This window comes from Dysidea avara, chromosome 1 (assembly GCF_963678975.1).
Source record: "Dysidea avara chromosome 1, odDysAvar1.4, whole genome shotgun sequence".
Lineage (NCBI taxonomy): Eukaryota > Metazoa > Porifera > Demospongiae > Dictyoceratida > Dysideidae > Dysidea > Dysidea avara.
In genome coordinates, this window is record NC_089272.1 from 63,010,962 (window position 1) to 63,030,518 (window position 19,557).

General features: G+C 39.2%; 1 protein-coding gene across 3 annotated transcripts; it reads right to left on the reverse strand.

The window, feature by feature from the left end:
• Positions 1 to 778: 778 nt before the first annotated feature.
• On the reverse strand, positions 779 to 19,557 carry LOC136240392 (uncharacterized). 3 transcript variants are annotated; one of them, XM_066031380.1, is made up of 3 exons: positions 19,153 to 19,557; positions 2,699 to 4,294; positions 779 to 1,181 (listed from the first exon to the last, which is right to left on the reverse strand). In XM_066031380.1, exons 1-2 carry the CDS (start codon positions 19,549 to 19,551, stop codon positions 4,256 to 4,258), a joined length of 438 nt encoding a protein of 145 aa, XP_065887452.1. In that variant the 5' UTR covers positions 19,552 to 19,557; the 3' UTR covers positions 779 to 1,181; positions 2,699 to 4,255. The 3 variants fall into 3 exon arrangements, with proteins under 3 accessions (XP_065887452.1, XP_065887443.1, XP_065887434.1); XM_066031371.1 differs by having other exon boundaries at positions 2,649 to 4,294; XM_066031362.1 differs by having other exon boundaries at positions 2,617 to 4,294.

A 19,557-nucleotide genomic window follows, 5' to 3' on the forward strand; every position in this document is an offset into this window, starting at 1 on the left:
GTCAGCTAGTTGGTTTAACTCCAGATTATTGGTCCGACTCAGGCCGGACCGTCTCCTCCGGCCTTGGCACTGAAGGTTTGACAGCAACATGTCCTGCAGCCTTTTCAACCCCAGGATTTGATTAATGCTTATAGGTAATATCAACACTCCATTAATCTATTTAGAATTCTTTACCACACTGCTTTCACCAAGGTAGAGAGCTCTGATAACTTACTTTTTTGAACATATGTGTATTACTTGTTTCTGTATAATGTAGACTATGTAGTTGTGTTATACATGTTGTATGTACCTTGAGGAAGCACCCTTGTACAGGCCGAACCTTTTGGTGCAACCCTGTATTTTTAGATAATAACCGTTTTGCAAATCACTGTAATTATGCATCTTGAATATATGGCTCTCATGGCCAGTGGTCTAAGAGTAAAGACTGCACTACACATGTTAATTGCCCATCAAGACTGTCAAGAGGGAACACACAGGCTCTCATTGTAGATTCATTTGCAACCAGGGTCAAAGTAATTTAGGCCACTAAACTTTGTGCCAAGTCAACAGTCAAGGACACTAAAAAATTTAAAACCACAATTGAAATATTTGGCACTATTGTTACTGCTTAACCACTGGAAAAGGCTGCCTCAGTCACAGAAATTGTGACCACTGTTACAGATCTACCTACAGTGCACACCTACATGACACTCCTTGTACACAGATATACTAACCCCAGGTTAGTATATCTATGCCTTGTATGTACACTGAAATTTAGTATGTGACATGGTTTCCACACTTGATTTTAAAGCCCTTTATGAAATTATAAAACATGGTAAAAAACATTCCACACAGAAACAACACAAACAGTGACATTCTCACATACGTACAATACACAGTACACAAGTACATGGAGCTAATTATTTAAGGTGTGACAATTTCTTCTAATGACTCAGCGACGCCACTTTCACCAACACTACAACTGTTTAGTGCTGAGATCACATGATTCCAAGTTCCACCACAATTCTATCTCAGCCATGCCTGGAACATCTTCCTACAAGCTTCTCTAGTCTTCCTCTGACAGTCCTCTTCAATCTGATCCAGTGTGTGTGTATTAACACCTAACCTGAGGCCCAGGTTGTACCACTTTGTAGAACAACTACTACCAACATGTTCTATTAGATCTGATAGTGTAGGAGGATCTGTGGAGTATACACATGTTATAATGTATTGTACCTGTAACCTTGTGTAGTATGTAATGTATATAGTTAATAGGAATATCATTATAACAATAATATGACCCCTAGATTGTGGCATTAGTAATGTAGTCAACACAAGGCTTGACAAGACCATTACTAGGAAATTAGTTAATAAAAGTATTTTTCAGATACCAATGTGGTTTTCTAAAAATGCTAAATACCAAAATTAATGTAGTTACATCCCAGTACATGGGAGTGTCAAAGTGCTGCACTGGGTGATATGTAACTAACTTATCACCCAGTGTGTGGGTATTCAACTAGTGCATGGGATGACAAATGAATTAATTAGAATACAGGTGCTAAAATCAGCTAATGGTGGCTTTTTGGCTATGATTCACACTGGGATATAAATTAGTTATATCCAAGTACACTCAGGCAATATCTTAAGTTATCACCCTCATCCCCAGTTTCGCTTCGGACTTGGGTGATAATTATGATGTCTTCCTTGTACTGAGATAAAACTTTAACTAACTAAATTTTTGGTAGTTAAATGGTGGCCACACATGAAGTCAAGCCCATACATGTTAGCACAGATCATATGTGTCTGTTGAAGTACGTTTGGAAGGAACATTTCATTTGTTCCTACTTAAAATTACTACTAGCACAATGTGGGTATAAATGTAAGAGTGTAAAATATACTATATAAGTGATAAGTACCGAGGTATATTTCATATACCTTACCGTTCTTCAAAAATTCAATACTGCCCATCACTAGCCACAACATACACACGTGCGCGCACGCACACACACACACACACACACACACACACACACACACACACACACACACACACACGCATACACTACACCTACACCTACACACACAGACACAGACACAGACAGACAGACACACACACACACACACACACACACGCATACACTACACCTACACACAGACACACACAGACACACAGACAGACACAGACACACACAGACACACACACACAGACACACTACACCTACACGCACACACTACACCTACACACACACGCATACACTACACCTACACACACACGCATACACTACACCTACACACACACGCATACACTACACCTACACACACACGCATACACTACACCTACACACACACGCATACACTACACCTACACACACACGCATACACTACACCTACACACACACGCATACACTACACCTACACACACACGCACGCACACACACACACGCACACACACACACACACAACACACACTACACCTACACACACACACACTACACACATACACACACACACTACACCCACACACACGTACGCACAGACACACACACACACTACACCCACACACGCACGCACGCACACCCACGCACACACACTACACCCACACACACATACACAACGCACGCACACAAAGACACGTACATAAATGCACTAAGGATATTTGTATGTCTGACTTATGCAGGTGTTCACATCATCTGGTTCCAGTCTAATAATCATCAATCACTTGACAATTTCCCTTGTTCAGCTTCATTGAGAGATGTCACATTATTCTCATCAGGTGGAGACATCAACATCATTGAGTTGAATATATATTAGAGAAAAGTGAATTGTCATAATCTACACACTTAGTAAGGTCCCAAAGTATACACATACCATAGTAAATTTAGACACACGTGGATGGCCACAATGTACAAGGTGACACAGTGCTAACTTATAAACTAACAATGTTTGGTTCATCTATCCTAAACAGTCACATAAATATTACCAAGCATTACTCAGACAATTAACCTCCTCCCCACCTGCATTAATTACAAATGATAGGTACAGGTAATCTTGAACTGCCAGACCAATATTATGTGTCTTATCGGTTCTCTGATATAAGCACCAGCTCCATGCAACTGGTCCAGATGATGACACTACGACTCATTAACAGTTTTGCAGCACATCCCAACTGGTAATGAATACAAAATTATCTAATTGAGAGAAAGCAAATAGGTTTTCTGATATCATGTGATGTGGAGCCTGGTGAATGTCCCCCTTTCCAGCAACAGGCTATAAACAGATGAAACCTGATAGCCACCAATTTTAATACAACTAAAGGCTAGTGTTTCCAAACAGATGATATGGAGACCGTATTTAGTAGGGAATAAAAGCATATTTAGAAGAAGCAAGGAGGGACTCCCTTGTACCTAAGCAGAAAAACAAAAAAAACAAAAAAAAAAACCAGCTAGATTTACTCTCACCAGACCAATTTCAGTGAATTGTATTTATAATTCATCAGTGCATGGCGTGTACTGTTAAAGCAAGATATATGTACATGATGCATAAACATTCACACAATTCCTTGATACATAAATAAACAGCTGGAAGACATCAACAAACTAACTTGGTGCATTTTCAGGATCCTGACAAAGTTGTGTCATCACTGTTACTACAGTATGTCAACCTCTTCCAAAATGTCTCCAGCAAGATAAGACATGATCCACCATGTTTCTCTAAAATCTTCAAGAACTCGTAAAAACTGTCCGTATGATTAGTATCTAACTGTTGAGCAATATGTTTCAAGAAACATTCACTATTCTGATCTCAATTGTTCACCATGTTCCCATCTAGGATCTGCTTTGAGATGTCCATGACAACGACTCTGTACCTTGGAATAATGTTCTATACAGCTACAGTACAGCTGTTGTAATAAATTCCTCAGTTAGTTTGAAGCAGTAAGTGCAGCTCATCAGACACAATAGAGAGATATTCACCAGAGGTAGTGTAGATTATCATTCCAGTATTCACCATTATCTTTGAAGTCATCTAGTTCTCCATCATTCTAGATGTCACAAGTTTTCAGCTACTGTAATGTGTCATATCCCACAGATAGAGCAATTAAATTTCTCCCATGACATTTCTCCCGGTGAATGATCTAACCATTCCATAAACATAGCCCTACAAGCTGTCTTACTGTCCCTACTATCATGTTGAATAGTCTTCAGTTCTTTAGAGTCTACACCAAGTTGTAACCCTATCTCAAACCATTTGGTGGCCATACTGGGAATGACCAGCTCTGTTAGATTTCCAATATTAAGCGGAACATCAGAACCATTACCTGCAATGAGTATAGTGAATGTATAGGATGTTTACACATGAAAACACAGGTATACACTGATATACATACTGTTTTATAGTACAGCAGAAATACGAACACACAAACACCCACAGACACACAAAACATGAATACCTGTGCGTACTAGTTTGCATACATTTGTCTGTGAGCATGTTTGTATGGTGTGTGTACATGCGTATGTACAGTGTAGTTACATTTACATCTGGAAGTACGCGAATAGCGCAGTGTGCGTGCGTGCGTGTGTGTGGGATGCACTGATACCACTTTTTACCTACTGATCCGATACCAATACATGTTTAGTGGAAAATTGGCCGATACTGATACTTTGCCAAATTGTTTTTAAGAAACAGCCAGTATCCCCACTGTTTTATAAGCCAACTTACTTAAAATACGCTTGCAAATGTCTTTATAGCACTGCTTGTTGGATTTGTGGACATCATGCATTGATTTGTGGTGTTCAATCAGCACGTATGGCTTCAATAAATCTTGTGGCTTACTTTTCATTCAATTGTACTAACAATCATAATCACTCCCTACATATACCACCATCTTGAAAAACAATTAAATGATGTCATCCAAAAGTATCAGTTATGGTATCAGAGCCACTTAAACCATGGCCAATACCGATAAAAATTTCAGTATCGAAGCATCCCTAGCAAACCCCCTACAATTCAGCCTACAAGCTAATGAGGAATATCCCCATTAACCACTTACAGTGCACTTTTATATATATACTCAACTTTGAGGTCTTGCAATAATAATAATTTAAAATAAGGATGTCCCCAATTTTCAATACTACTATACACATCTTACATTGGCGCAATTAAAATATCTTAAATTTAAAAATGAGGTATGGTTAGTATAAGTAATCACACACATATATGGGTGCAATTAGGAAATACCTGTACATTTATTTATTGATTAGAAAAACACTTAGGGGTCACATGCTAATGTACAATTACAGTAATGATCTAAGTATGACCTTAAAGTTTCTATGTCAATTTCATGTATATCAGGGTAGGGTAGAGAAATCCATTTAATAGGGCGTCACTATTCAGTGGACTGGACTACTGGACTGGAACACTGGACTGGACTACTGGACTGACATATTTTTGGTTTTTGCACATTCTATGGTTGGATTTACGGAGTCTTGCTAGTAAGAACTCTTTGGGCACCTGCAGCCCACTTCTAAACGCTTCTAAACACTGAAGACAAACAGTGGAATATGCGAAAACTGTCTCTTAATAATTTCGCTACTGTTCATTATGCCACTATACAACACTTATTCCTTACCTGGTGTGTAGTAATGCTGCAGGCAGTGCAGGGAATTCCGGTAGTGAATGTGACAGCAATAGTTAACCAGCAATCAACTAGCCAGTAGACAATATCCTTCAAGATATATCCTTAGAGCAAGCTTGAGGAGCAAGCTTGAGGAGCAAGCTAGTCTCATTAGTCTTGCTCTCACTAGTCTCGCTGTTTCAGGGGTGTAACTAATCACTGGACTGGAACACTGGACTGGACTACTGGACTGGACTACTGGACTGGACTACTGGACTGACATATTTTCGGTTTTTACACATTCTGAGGTTGGTTTTATTGAGTCTTGCTAGCCAAGGGCCTTCAGAAAACTTGCAGTCTGCTACTAAAATGATGAGTGTGAGGAGTGGAGTAAGCAAAAACTTACTTCCAGTGATTTCACCTATTATGTTCTTCTACAGTACATATACTATACTCCTTATCAGTATGCTGCAGGGAATGTGCTAGTTATGGTTAACCAACAATAAAGTCTTAGAGATAGTAGCAAGCTCTTGTACAATGTTAATAAATTTGGTCACATATTATAGTACACCAACCAGCACATCTAAGAACCAATCATGATAGCAGAAAAACCCTACAGTCGTACAATGAGTTTGTATATTGCATGTAGGAATGAATTTAACCACAATAGATTATCCTAGGAAGGATAGGTTGTGTCCAGGGGTCTGAGCTATTTAGTGCAAGGATTCATTGGTAGCACAAATATAGTAAAATGATTTTTGGTTAGCTATTGCTATAATTATTACAATCTCCAAAACACGATACTAAGAAGTGTATAAATGTTGTAGAGCATAACAATTAGTCGGTTTTAGCTTACTCCACTCCTCACACTCATCATTTTAATAGCAGACTGCAAGTTTTCTGAAGGTCCTCTCAGAATGTGTAAAAACCAACCTCAGAATGTGTAAAAACCAACCTCAGAATGTGTAAAAACCAAAAATATGTCAGTCCAGTAGTCCAGTCCAGTGTTCCAGTCCAGTAGTCCAGTCCAGTGATTAGTTACACCCCTGTTTCGGTGTAGGGGCTTATCAAATAAAGATTATAAGCGCCCATGCTGAAAAATCTCTAATTGGTAAGCGCCTGCACTGACTAGAGAGGTCTGGCCATGCTGGCAAGACTAGCTTGCTCCTCAAGGATATCTCGAAAGGTTGTCTACTGGCTAGTCGATCGCTGGTTAACTATTGCTGTCATATTCAGTTCCTTGCACTGCCTACAGCATTACTACACACCAGGTAAGGAATAAGTGTTGTATAGTGGCATAATGAACAGTAGCGAAAATATTAAGAGACAGTTTTCGCATATTCCACTGTTTGTCTTCAGTATTTAGAAGTGGGCTGCAGGTACCCAAAGGGTTCTTACTAGCAAGACTCAATAAAACCAACCTCAGAATGTGTAAAAACCAAAAATATGTCAGTCCAGTAGTCCAGTCCAGTGTTCCAGTCCAGTAGTCCAGTCCACTGAATAGTAACCCCCCATTTAATAGTTGTCATGGGAAAAGAAGAGCTACAGTAAATTTCTATGCTGGGGTGGTAGTGAGAGAATTTTAGTTGATGATTAGCTCTGTTGTTTGGAAAAGATGGAGGAACAATAAGCAGGTTGTTCAGTAATTTAAATAAAAAGAATTAGTCTATTATTTCTACGTCGATCTTGTAGAGTTAGCAAATTTAACTGGTGTAGGACTGTGGTGATGCTGTCACAGTGATCTCTTTGCATGGGTTGTTTGTAACAAACCGTGCAGCCCTAGTTTGGATCAATTCGAGTTGATTGATTGCATTGTGATGGCGAGGGTCCCATATGGAGGAGAAATAATCAAGCATTGGCAGAACCAGTTGTTCATGAAGATGTCTTGGAAGGTTGTACATATTACGTTTAAGGAATCCCAGTATGTGGTTGGCTTTGTGTGGCAGAGTGTTTCAATGTGAGGATGCCAAGATAGCTTATGATCTAATGCTATACCTAAATATGGATGATGAGAAACAGTGTTCAGTGTAGTACTATTCATGGTATATTCAGAAGAACTTATGTTCCATTTTAAAGTTGCTCGCAAGTAACAGCAAAAATTATACAAGGCAAAGCCAAGTGCTATTTTGGCTGTTACGAGCACAATTATTCCATGGACACAAAAATGCGTGTGATTATCTACTAATTCTACTAATCACACACAAATGCTGACCTGGTTAACCTACTGACCTAAAGAGTAGTCAGGATGGGACCCATATGTGACACAGTTAAATTATTCACAAAAATCTATATTTAAAAAGTCCACAAGTTCCTGCACATATAGATTATACAGTGATACAGACTGAAAGAAAATCTATTATAGGAAGATTACCTGCAAGAAATGAGTAGATACCAAAGAATATTTTATCAATGATCAATGAGTGGCATGTAAGTCTATAGCAAACAACCGTACAGCAAAAGTTTCCATAAGTGGATGCCAAACTAGTTGCTTACAACCAGAAACAAGGGAGTAGTCCCCCCCCCCCCCCCTCCTCCCAATTTCTCTGTCCCTGCTACAAGACAGCAAGTCACATTCTCAGATAGTGGGTAGGCTTCCACCGATACAGAAAAATACCTACCGATCCAATACCAATACCAATCGTAGCAGTAAATTTTGCCAACACAGATACCAATAATTGCCATAATTGTCTTGTACTTGTAATAATAAGAATGTCCCTAATTCAATACTACTGAACACATCATAACATATATTTACATTAGCGCAATTAAAACACCTTAATTTAAAAATGAAGTAGGGTTCATATAGTAATCACACACATATGAGTGCAATTAGGGAATAACTGTACAAGTAATGGCGAAAATTGAGCAAGACAAAGCCAAGTGCTTTTTGGTAGTTACGAGTACAATTATTCCATTAATACACGAAAATATGTGTGATCACCTACTAATTCTACTAATCAAACACATTTGCTGACCTGTTTAAATACTGACCATATAGCAATCAGGATAGGACCCAAATCTGACCCATATGTCACACAGTTTAGGTAATTTGCCAAGATTAAATTTAAAGTCACAAGTTCCCAGTTCACATATAGATTATACAGTGATACAGACAATAACTATGCCATTACACTGTAGGAAGGTTACCTGCAAGAAACAAGTAGCTACCAAACTTTTATCAATGATCGATAAGTGGGCATAGCTCTATGAAAGTCTACAGGCAGCTACTGTACAGCAAAATCCACAATTCCCATAATTGGGCTCACTTGATGCAAAACTAGTTACAACCAGAAACAAGGGAACAGTTATTCCCCCCCCCCCCCTCCCCATCCCATTGCAAAACACATTCTCAGATAGTGGGCATGGCTCCATGTATGTTTGTTGTCTATACACAATTGAATTTCCTTCAGCACAAATAATAGTTAGACGTCAAGAACCAGGGTTCTACGGGATTTAGAAAACTTGAAGGCCCTGGGCTGTAGCGCCCGAGCGCAGCGAGGGCGCTACTAAGGGCCTGAGGGTTTTCTAAATCCCGTAGAACCCAGTGGTTCTTGACGTCTAACTTATTTAGACTACAACTCGTTATTGTACCTTGAGTTGACAGCTGCTTGTAAACGAGAAAAGTATGGCTAATTACTAGAAACAAGCCCTCTACACCTCCCTACATGGCTGGACCTTTGCTACCCGTTTAAACGCCCATGCGTTGTCAATGTTACAGGCGCGTGCTATGTATCAAAGTACTGGACTCGGCGACTGGACTACAACTCATTGTTGCTGTTGTTGTGCCTCGACAGCTGCTTGTAAGCTAGTAATGTAGTGTTGATTAGTACAAACAAGCCCATTACACCTCCCTCTAATTCAGTACGGCTGTTACTAGCCATTTAAATGCCAACACGTTGCCAATGTTTACAGGCACGTAATTATCGTGTTTCGTATCGCCTCAGAGCGTGGTCTCTATTGGACATGAGCGTGGCTCTACGAGATTTAGAGACCACGTTTTCAGCCAATCAAATTTCAGTATCAAACTTGTTGTAGTAGTCTAATTGAACTTAGAAGATAGTAAAGCAGATGACCTGGACAAAATGCGATTCGGACAATCTGCGACCCACTTAAAATGCTGACATTATGAGATGGTCTTATTAATGAGGTCATGAAGTACACCTTAGCTATGTTTGGGACCTACTTGACATGGTCACTATAATGAGGTGGTCTTAATGAGGTCATGAAGTACACCTTAGCTATGTTTGGGACCTACTTGACATGGTCACTATAATGAGGTGGTCTTATTAATGAGGTCATGAAGTACACCTTAGCTATGTTTGGGACCTACTCGACATAGTCACTATAATGAGGTGGTCACATTGCAAATTTAAGTGCCAAAGTATAATGCATAATCACTTGTGACTTACTACTACTGTACATCTTTGCTTCCAGACACAGAGAGGCTTCGAGTAGCGTTTATCTATTTATAAGCACATGTGCAGAGGATAAGACTAGCAAGCAACAGAGTACCATATACCATAATTATTCTGTTGTACACATGCTATAAAAATCTAATGCATACTCACAGAGATTCAGCTGGCATTCCCCAACTTAGCCTTGCAACCCAGGACCTTAGTAGGTGTAAGCGCTTGCGCCTTATACTGAAAGCTGAGTGCTCCTGGATCTGGCCTACAACAGTAAACTAGGGTAGATCTCTACAATTACACACTGCATTATATATCTAGAGCACTTGTACAGCAGTATATTATCTATAATACTTGTAGCGTGCTAATCAATCCTCCACACATGCGCTTATAAATGGATAAGTGTTACACGAAGACCATGTCTGGTAAGTGGCACCAAATTCACCTGAATTGTCGTTATTAAAATTTTTACCATTAACCTACCATCACAGCCATTTCTTGGCCGCCACCTTGGATTTCACATCTTTTTTCACTATAGCCTTCCTGAGGGCCACACTCTTTTTTTTATAGCTTGGCTGTTTTGGATTAAATTTCAATTTTTTTTTTGTATACCCCAAAGCCGGCCTATGGCTGGCTTTAGGGCTTTTTTTAACTTATCTTTTTTTCTTTACCACAGGAAGAAGAAAAAGATGAAGGAGATTTTAAATACTTTAACTAATTCAGATTTTATCAGTAAATGTACAAATTATATATACATTTATTACATCTCAATTAATCCCTACAGATAATGGGTGACTTGAAATGTACCTGAACTCTCTACAGGGTGATTTGCTTGTAGACGAACTCTCTACAGGATTCTCTCTACAGGGTAAATTGTTTCTCTCTGCAGGGTTATCTGTTTGTAGATGAACTCTCTACAGGGTGACTTGAAATGTACCTGAACTCTCTACAGGGTGATTTGCTTGTAGACGAACTCTCTACAGGATTCTCTCTACAGGGTAAATTGTTTCTCTCTGCAGGGTTATCTGTTTGTAGATGAACTCTCTACAGGGTGATTTTGTTTGTAGCTGAACTCTCTACAAAGTGATTTGTTTCTTACTGAATTCTCTACAGGGTTACTTTGTCTCCAAAGGGTGATTCATTTTTGTAGCTTAACTCTTTACAGGATGACTTGTTTCTAGCTGAACTCTCTACAAGGTGATTTGTTTGTAGCTGAACTCTCTACAAGGTAACTTCTTCTAGGTGATCTTTCTACAGGGCGATTTGTTTGTAGCTGAACTCTCTACAAGGTGATACTTCTAGCTAATCTCTCTACAGAATGACTTGTTTCCAACTGAACTCTCTACAGGGTGGCCTGTTCATAGCTGAACTTTCTACTGGGTGATTTATTTGCAGCTGAACTCTCTACATGATGGTTTCTTTGTAGCTGAACTCTCTACAAGGTACCTTCTTCCATAGCTGATCTTTCTACAGTGCGATTTGTTTGTAGCTAAATTCTCTACAGGGTGATTTATTTGCAGCTGAACTCTCTACAAGGTGATTTCTTCTAGCTGAACTCTCTACAGGGTGATCTTTTCGTAGCTGCAGGGTAATTTTTTTTTTTTTTTTTGCAACTGAACTCTCTGCATGATAGTTATTTTTTGTAGCTGAACTCTCTACAAGGTGACTTCTTCTAGCTGAACTCTCTACAGGGTGATTTGTTTGCAGCCGAACTTGCTATATGTGACCATCTCAGCAAAAACCCGACTTGCGAAGAAGGAAGACTCAAATCGAGCAAAATTATATACCATCGTATTCGCCTGTTCATGGAGAGTTAGAAAATCTTTGTTTCGTTTCTGTAGCTTCAATGGTATGCGTGTCACGTATGTTTGTTTACGATGCGGTAAACGTAAACAAGACTGTCATCGTTTCTTCTACCAAACCGCTTTCATATCCATATGTGCAAGTGTCTACAGGACTAACACTATACCTTGGCTGATGTACTGATCCATGGTGAACATTTTAAGCCAAATTGCAACACTGTAGACTAATCCAAACAGAAGTTACGACTGCGAATGTAAGCGCCTGTAGTTTATTTTCAGTATAGTCACTGTACAAATCGATTATCTTACTCTTCCTACTGGCTAGTGCTATAATTTCGAAACTACACACCACAGAAGGCTGACACTTTGGTGATCCATTCCTTGAACACTGCTAATAATGCTAAGTGAATAAAAACAATTCTTTTAATTGTGCGAACAAGTCGGGTTTTTGCTGAGACGGTCACATATGGTAGTTTCTTTGTAGCTGAACTCTCTCTACAAGGTGTCTTCTTCTAGCTGATCTCTTTACAGGGTGATTTGTTTGTAACTGAACTCTCTACAGGGTGATCTGTTCATAGCTGAACTCTCTACAGGGTGATTTGTTTGCAGCTAAACTCTCTACATGATGGCTTCTTTGCAGCTGAACTCTCTACAAGGTGACTTCTTCTAGCTAATCTCTCTACAGGGTGACTTGTTTCTAGGTGAACTCTCTACAAGGGTGACTTGCTTTTAGCTGAATTGTCAATAAGATTAACTGGTTGTAGATGAACTCTCTACAAAATAACTTGCAATGTAATATAATTCTAAGTTATAAATGTAGCTGAATGCTCTATTAGGGTGACTGTTCTATTAGAGTATCTCGATCTGGCATTTGCTACATGTAGTTGCCTTTCGAATCATAACTCAGTGATTTGTATTCCGATTCTTCTGTACTACCGCAAGGACTTTCTATGATGATTATTCCAGCTACATACTGAGTTTCAGCTCATTGCTCTAAGCGGTTTGCCTGGTAGATGTGAAAAATAATAGTTTTTTTTATTCATAAAAATTGATCGCGTAATTTTGACACAGGTTGGGTTTTGTGTCATATCTCCATTCCTTTCAAACCACAAAAAAGCACTCCTACGACGGTTACTCCATGTACATATCAATTTTCAACTCACTCCTCCGAGGGGTTTACCCTGTAGGTGTGACAGACCTTCCACCTTATTTTACACAAATAATCGGTCATAACTCCGTGAATGCAGAGTTTATGATAACGTCCGGACACCGGACAAAATCCGGTCAAATTGCATAGATGTCTGACCATAATGCAATTTGTCCGGACACAGTGTCCCATCAAAGCATAAAGAAGGAGCCTAAGGGCTGAGCTGGCATGCTATCAACAATAACATTCACTTGGTTGCCAGGAGATAGTATACATTCTTACAACCCAAGGGAGTGACCATAAATGTACCATTGCCAACCCACTGGTGTACTTTAACCACATAACAGCTGCAGTAAGGCATGTGATGTCTTACCACTATAATGTTTATTTGCTATGCTACGGTAGACATGTTGGGCATTCATCTCATGTCTGGTCAATTTTGGCAATTGTCCGGCCGATTTTGGTTTGTCAGGACATTGTGGCAGGACAACAGAGAATTCTTATCATAAGCTCTGGAATGTTCATCGGATTCCTACTAAAGTTGGTACTGAGATCCGCCTTAACGAGCCCTTTAAGTGCGCCAAATTTCAGTCCAATCCGAGCACGCATTTGTGTTTTATGGCGGATTTTGCGAAGTGTGCAAGAAAAAAAAACAAAGAAATCAAAACGAAATTTTGTTCGCTTGGATCTCAAGAATGGCTGGAGCAATTTTCTTCAAATTTGGTATGTAGACTCCCCTAACTGGCCAACAATTCTGTAGAAAATTTGGTTCTAATTGGATTAGGAATCACAGAGCTACATAGGTGTGAATATTGCATTTTCTTTCTTCCTGTTAATATACTCACAGTGTGGCGCGTCAGCTTCTTGGGCCACACGACACACTTCCGTGTGTCTTGATGTCTGTGTCCGTGTTTCCCCCATATTCGCCTTTTCCAACCACCCCCTCTTACGTGAGTATGTGCATGAATTTTTGACTTGATCTTCAAAGTGGTCATGAATGTAAAGTAATTTAGTAGTTAATTTCACACATTGAAGTACAAGTAATGCATGTATATGGTAAACCCCCTCCATTCCTAGGACCATAATAAGGTGCTCATATTACAGAAACCATAAAAGTATTTTGGCCCAAAATTATGTGCACCGCTAGAGTGGGAGTATAAACAGGTGTCCTGGTTTTCAAGGTATTCAGGTATCCCTTTTGAGGAGTTCTGTTGTACGAACCTATGCAGCCACATACCAACTTAAAATAGGGCTAAGTCCACTATGGTGGGATTCAACTTAATAAAGAAGATATTTCTGATGAAATGGTACATGGTGGTCAGATCTGTAATTTAAAGTCCACCTGTCTAATAAGGACCATTTTTGGATTTGCTAGAAAGAGTTGATGCTTTGGTGCTATTTAATAGTTATACCATGGCCACGAGGGATTATCCTGATACGTATGCCCAAGCTCAAGGGCCACAGGCCCGAGCATATTTATCAGGCAAATCCCGAGTGGCCATGGTATAAGTAATATATACCACTCTGGTATGCTCACCTAATAAGCCTTTTCCATATGACGTCACAATTAAAGATCGGGGTACTCTAATTTTTTGAGTATTGGATCCTACAGGCGGTACATGAAGATCGATTGTTTGTGTAATCCAGAAAGAATCTATCACAGTAAAATTGGCAGGTATGAGTATAATGCTATGAATGGATTGCTACTTACAAAAGTTTCGGCTGGTTTTCTAATTTGAGTGGTAACATTACTCTATTAATGACCTAGTAACCATACCTGATCGCTGTGCCTCAAATATAGGATTCATTAATCCAGTAATAATGAATCAAATGTTTGCATCATAGGAAACAGTACTTGAAAATATAAGAGTACCTCAAATAGAAATTAGCGTGACGTCATTATGGAAAAGGCTTATAGGTGAAGAGACAAATCAACATTCAACACATTACTTTTATACAACGGTATCTAGATATCAATTGTGGGTTTAAATTTGGGCTCTGGTATTCACAAAAAAATGATCGTGGGTGGGTGTTGCTGGTTTTAGTAGTACCATTTCTAACCAAGTAACCCAGTTAAGGTTGTCTAAAATAGTCTAAGGTGCTAAAGTAATAATGAAGAGCGACAATGTCTAAGCCATCTTGTCACATGATTGAAATGTGGTATATAGAAACCATCCCCAACACTATGCAAACAATTATTTAGTGGTGCATAGTAGCTGAACTACATGATGATGACTCATTCAATTATTTTTTATTGAAGAGAATGCTTGGCCAGCCAAGCCTATATGCTAAACTCAAACCCGCAATGCAAAACTTTAAGTAGCTCAATATAAACAATCAAAGGGAACTGATGCATTGTAATTGCCTACGCATCAAAGACATTGTGGCCAGGGCTTTATCACGATATCACCTTAACCACAGGGCGATATCGTGATATCACCCTGTGGTCAGGGCAATATGTGAAATATAACCCTGTGGTTTCCTTTGATCTGAGATGATAAAGTGGTATATACATTAATGTACCACTCTGCGTGGGCAGTTCAAAGGCACCGCCAGTGCCATAATTTGTATATTGCACTGCTGCAGACCGCAGCGAGTGCATTATAACTTATAATGCACTGGTTGCGGTTTTGTAGACCACAACGAGTGCATTATAAATTATAATGCACCGACCACAGTGCAATATACAGATATTGCACTGGCTGCGGTTTTGTGCAGCATAGCACAAGTGCCGGTGGCGAAGACCACTACGACACCTCACCTAATAGGTGGAAAGACACTTCACAGATCACTCAAATTCTTTTATAGCCTGACATGTAAAGGTCGATTGTGGGCCATAACGTCACCAATACGTATAATGTTTACAAGCAGCCAATGACGATCGAAAAAGCCAACACGGGTGGCCACAACTCTAGTCTACATATATATAAACGTACTTATATACCTTACTAGTCTGGTGCCATCTTAGCCTAGATTAAACTGTAGTCCACTTCGACAATGACTCAATAAAACAAATATATTCTAAATAATACTAACTTTTATGTTCGATTGTGGTAACCAGTTTTGTCATGCCACCTGATTCGAGTTTAGCCAGTGTGAATAGTAAGAATTATACTAGTATCGTTTAGTAGTTAGGTTTTGTTTACTTAAAACGTCTATTTAGCTACATTTTTTCGCTCAAGAGAATCACTATGGCGATTAGTCTGGCGCTTAGTCTATATGGCGATTGAGTGATCATGCTGAGCACTACATGATGAGAGTCGAACAGCGAATGCAGGTTAGTAATATAACCCATAGCGTACTAGCTTTCAATATCTCAGGTGGCTGCAGTACTGCAGGGGAAACGTCATCGCAACGTCAGGCTTGGTTACCCACAATCGATGTTAGAAACCTGGCCTTTATAAGTGTTACAGCTGTCTTGTGAGACTCTCCCCACCTATTAGGTGAGTGGTACATAACAGTTATACAACGTGCACTCGTGCTCTGCCTGTATAAACGCACTTGCCTTCGGGCCTAACGGCCCTCAGGCTCGTGCGTTTATATCAGGCAGAGCACTCGTGGCCGTTGTATAACTATATAATATCCTATTAGAAAAGTAAAAATTAACTGCAGCACATAGGTGGTCTTTCAATACAGGTGGTCACTAATACAGGTTGCACTGTACCCAGACATCTTCACTCGTAAGACAAACTTGGCATGACCTTGTTACGAATGGTTATTGGAGTGTATACTCCCATACAGTTATGGACTACAAAATTCCACTATAAACCACAACGTAATTCATAATATCATTGTGGTCCCACTACAAAATTTTTACCAAACACAGAACATGACCCAATCATTATTCACAAAAGAATCCGAAGAATTTCAAGCAGCCTATTTTAAATATAAAGGATTAAAGGTTTTAATAAAGTATTTTAAAACCATAATTAAGTAGATATCCCACAATTTAGGGAATACTGGGAAGGTTGATCAACAGTCTTCCATCAGAAAAAGTTGTGTTTAAACAGTGCAAAGTCATAGGAAAAATTCGTCATTAAAAAATTTTCATCACTGGCTGTAGCGACGTAAATTAAAACAATGAATTATTTTTAGCTTTCCAAATATTTCACGCATACAAATATTAATGTGTAAGTATTCCGTCAAAACAAATTGAAAATAATTTGCGTCAAAATTTTAATACACAAAAATATTTAATTTTCCTGATTTACGATACAGTTGATTTTGTAACTAAAGATTAATATTGCACCTAATCGGTTCAGTAATCAGTATACTGATTACTAGCCATTAATTGGTTTTGATTAAATCAAAGCTGATGTTAATCCCCACTGTGCTGTGTAGTAGTATAATGATGTGGGGGAGGATATAGATGCACATTATTTGGAATTTTAATTAAGTTATGTGATGATGGTTTAGCAGTGACTACAAGCCATGTCCATAATAAACTGTCAGGTTTTAGGCCATGCCCAACAGTAAACTAAGGTTTTAGGTTTCTGTGTAGTACCAGCCACTTGTCTCAGCTATATAGTAGTACTTAAAACCTGTTTACCATGAGTAATGGTAAAAATCTAACTTTACATAGTAGCCTAGAATGAGCTGTATATCAATGGAATATTAGTCATTTAATAACAATGAGGATGAGTGTTAGTGTTATTAGTGTATATCGGATCAGTTATTTCTGTTGCTTATTGGAATAATCAGCTAATTTGGATATCAGTGCAATGCTATTAGAGATGGACCAATTTTTCATGAAATATTCAAAATATTTGTGGTCATAAAATAATCAGAAACTATGCGGTGTATGGAGCTAAAAATTTGCATGAATGATAAACATCACAGGTACTAAAAACACACCAAGATTCGTAAAAATCTGAGAATAGATTCTTGTTGATTTGACATGGGATGACCCAAGTATAATTTTATACTGTTAGGACTTTCCCTGTTCACACTATCTTCTAACCCAGGTATATACAGTGAAGGACTCAAAAATGTAAGGCAGTGTGAATTCAAACTATGCCAAGCCAAACTGGTATGAAACGAAGGGCACAAAAGGAAAAAGCGGTCTGCAGCTAGCCATGAGACACTAGTGTAATCTCTACCCCCATTTAATTGGATTTGGCAGTTAGCAAGAACACAAGCCCCACTACTTGGGCATAGGGATTGTCTAACCTCCTACCAATCCTAATCCCCACCTCAGCTAACGGGTAATTCACATCACATGTACAAGCTTGTGTGCACTGTGTCCTGCACAGCTAGCCTGTACTCATGACTGCACGAGTGACCAGCTGAGCAAAAATGGTCGTTTTTGCACATTCCTCGAATTCTATTTTATTTATTCTGTTATCTATAGTAACAAAGGAGTGGACAGCCAAAGTTTAAGCCTTTTGTGATGAATAGTCTTGGAGTTGTAGCGCTATACAGGTGCCTTTTTAATTGATCATAACTCACAACTGAAACAAGCAAAAAGATTGGACTTGGCTCAGTCTGTTTACCATGAACTGGCAGATTGATCAAGGTTTATTCAAAGTCTTTGTGTGGACAAAGAAGGAGGCCATTCCAAGAAATGACAACAGTAAAATTTATTTCTACCGCATTGTAAACAAATGCCCATAACTCTAGTGCCATACACTATATGAAGACGAAACTAAGATTTTCTTACTCTACACAAATAATTTACTGGCTATTGAACATAGACAAAAAGGGATCACTAAACGAAAAACCACAAAACTCAGCTGAACCCTGGACTACTCAAGTGTGCTAACCACTGTGCTACCGCTGCTAGCTACCTACCTCCCCTACTTTTCTATCTCATAACTGTTACTCAAGTAGTAGTCCCAGTATATACATAGTAAGAACGTAACCCAAAGGTGAGGAAGAAACCAAAGTAGAACCCAACCCTAACACTTTTTGCGGCCCCTAAAGTCGAATGCTCAAAGCCGCAAAAACAAAAACCTTTTGGTTCAGTAACCACTTCCATTTTTTTTTAAAAAGTAGCATGCATATTTTTACCAACAGTGCCAGTTTTTGCTCAGCAAGTCGAATCCCCACTGGAGCTTTTGTCCAGTATTGCCCCGTTATAACTACTTCCCTTGTTTATCCCGTACTGGGGGCGAGGAGTGGGGGTTACAAAAGATATAATACCGACGTGACTACCCCTTGGATAACACCAGGCAGATACTAGACACACAATAAACAATAGAAAAGTACCTTTCGCTGACGTACTTGAATCATCTGTAACATCTTCGGATAACACCAGATTGATCTTTCTTTTAGCAAGTCTTTGTAAATGTCTTTAGCAAGATACGCGTATGCTCCGCCATGTTCTTCAACCACTTTTAACATGCTGCGGAAGGTGTGTGTCTTCTTAGACGACTCTAAAGGCACAGCGACAAACTGTAGGAAGCGACGAGCCTTCTCTTGTTGAGTGTTTGCAGCCAATATGGCGTCTTGTTCTGCAAACTTCACTATCTTGGCCGATACGAACTTCGCCATCAACATCTCAACCGGTAATGCATCTATCAGTTTGGGATAATGTTCTGTAAACACCTTCAGACATACTTCGGCAGTAGAGTCGTCTTCTGCTACAGCCATTTCAAATACGCGCATCCAACA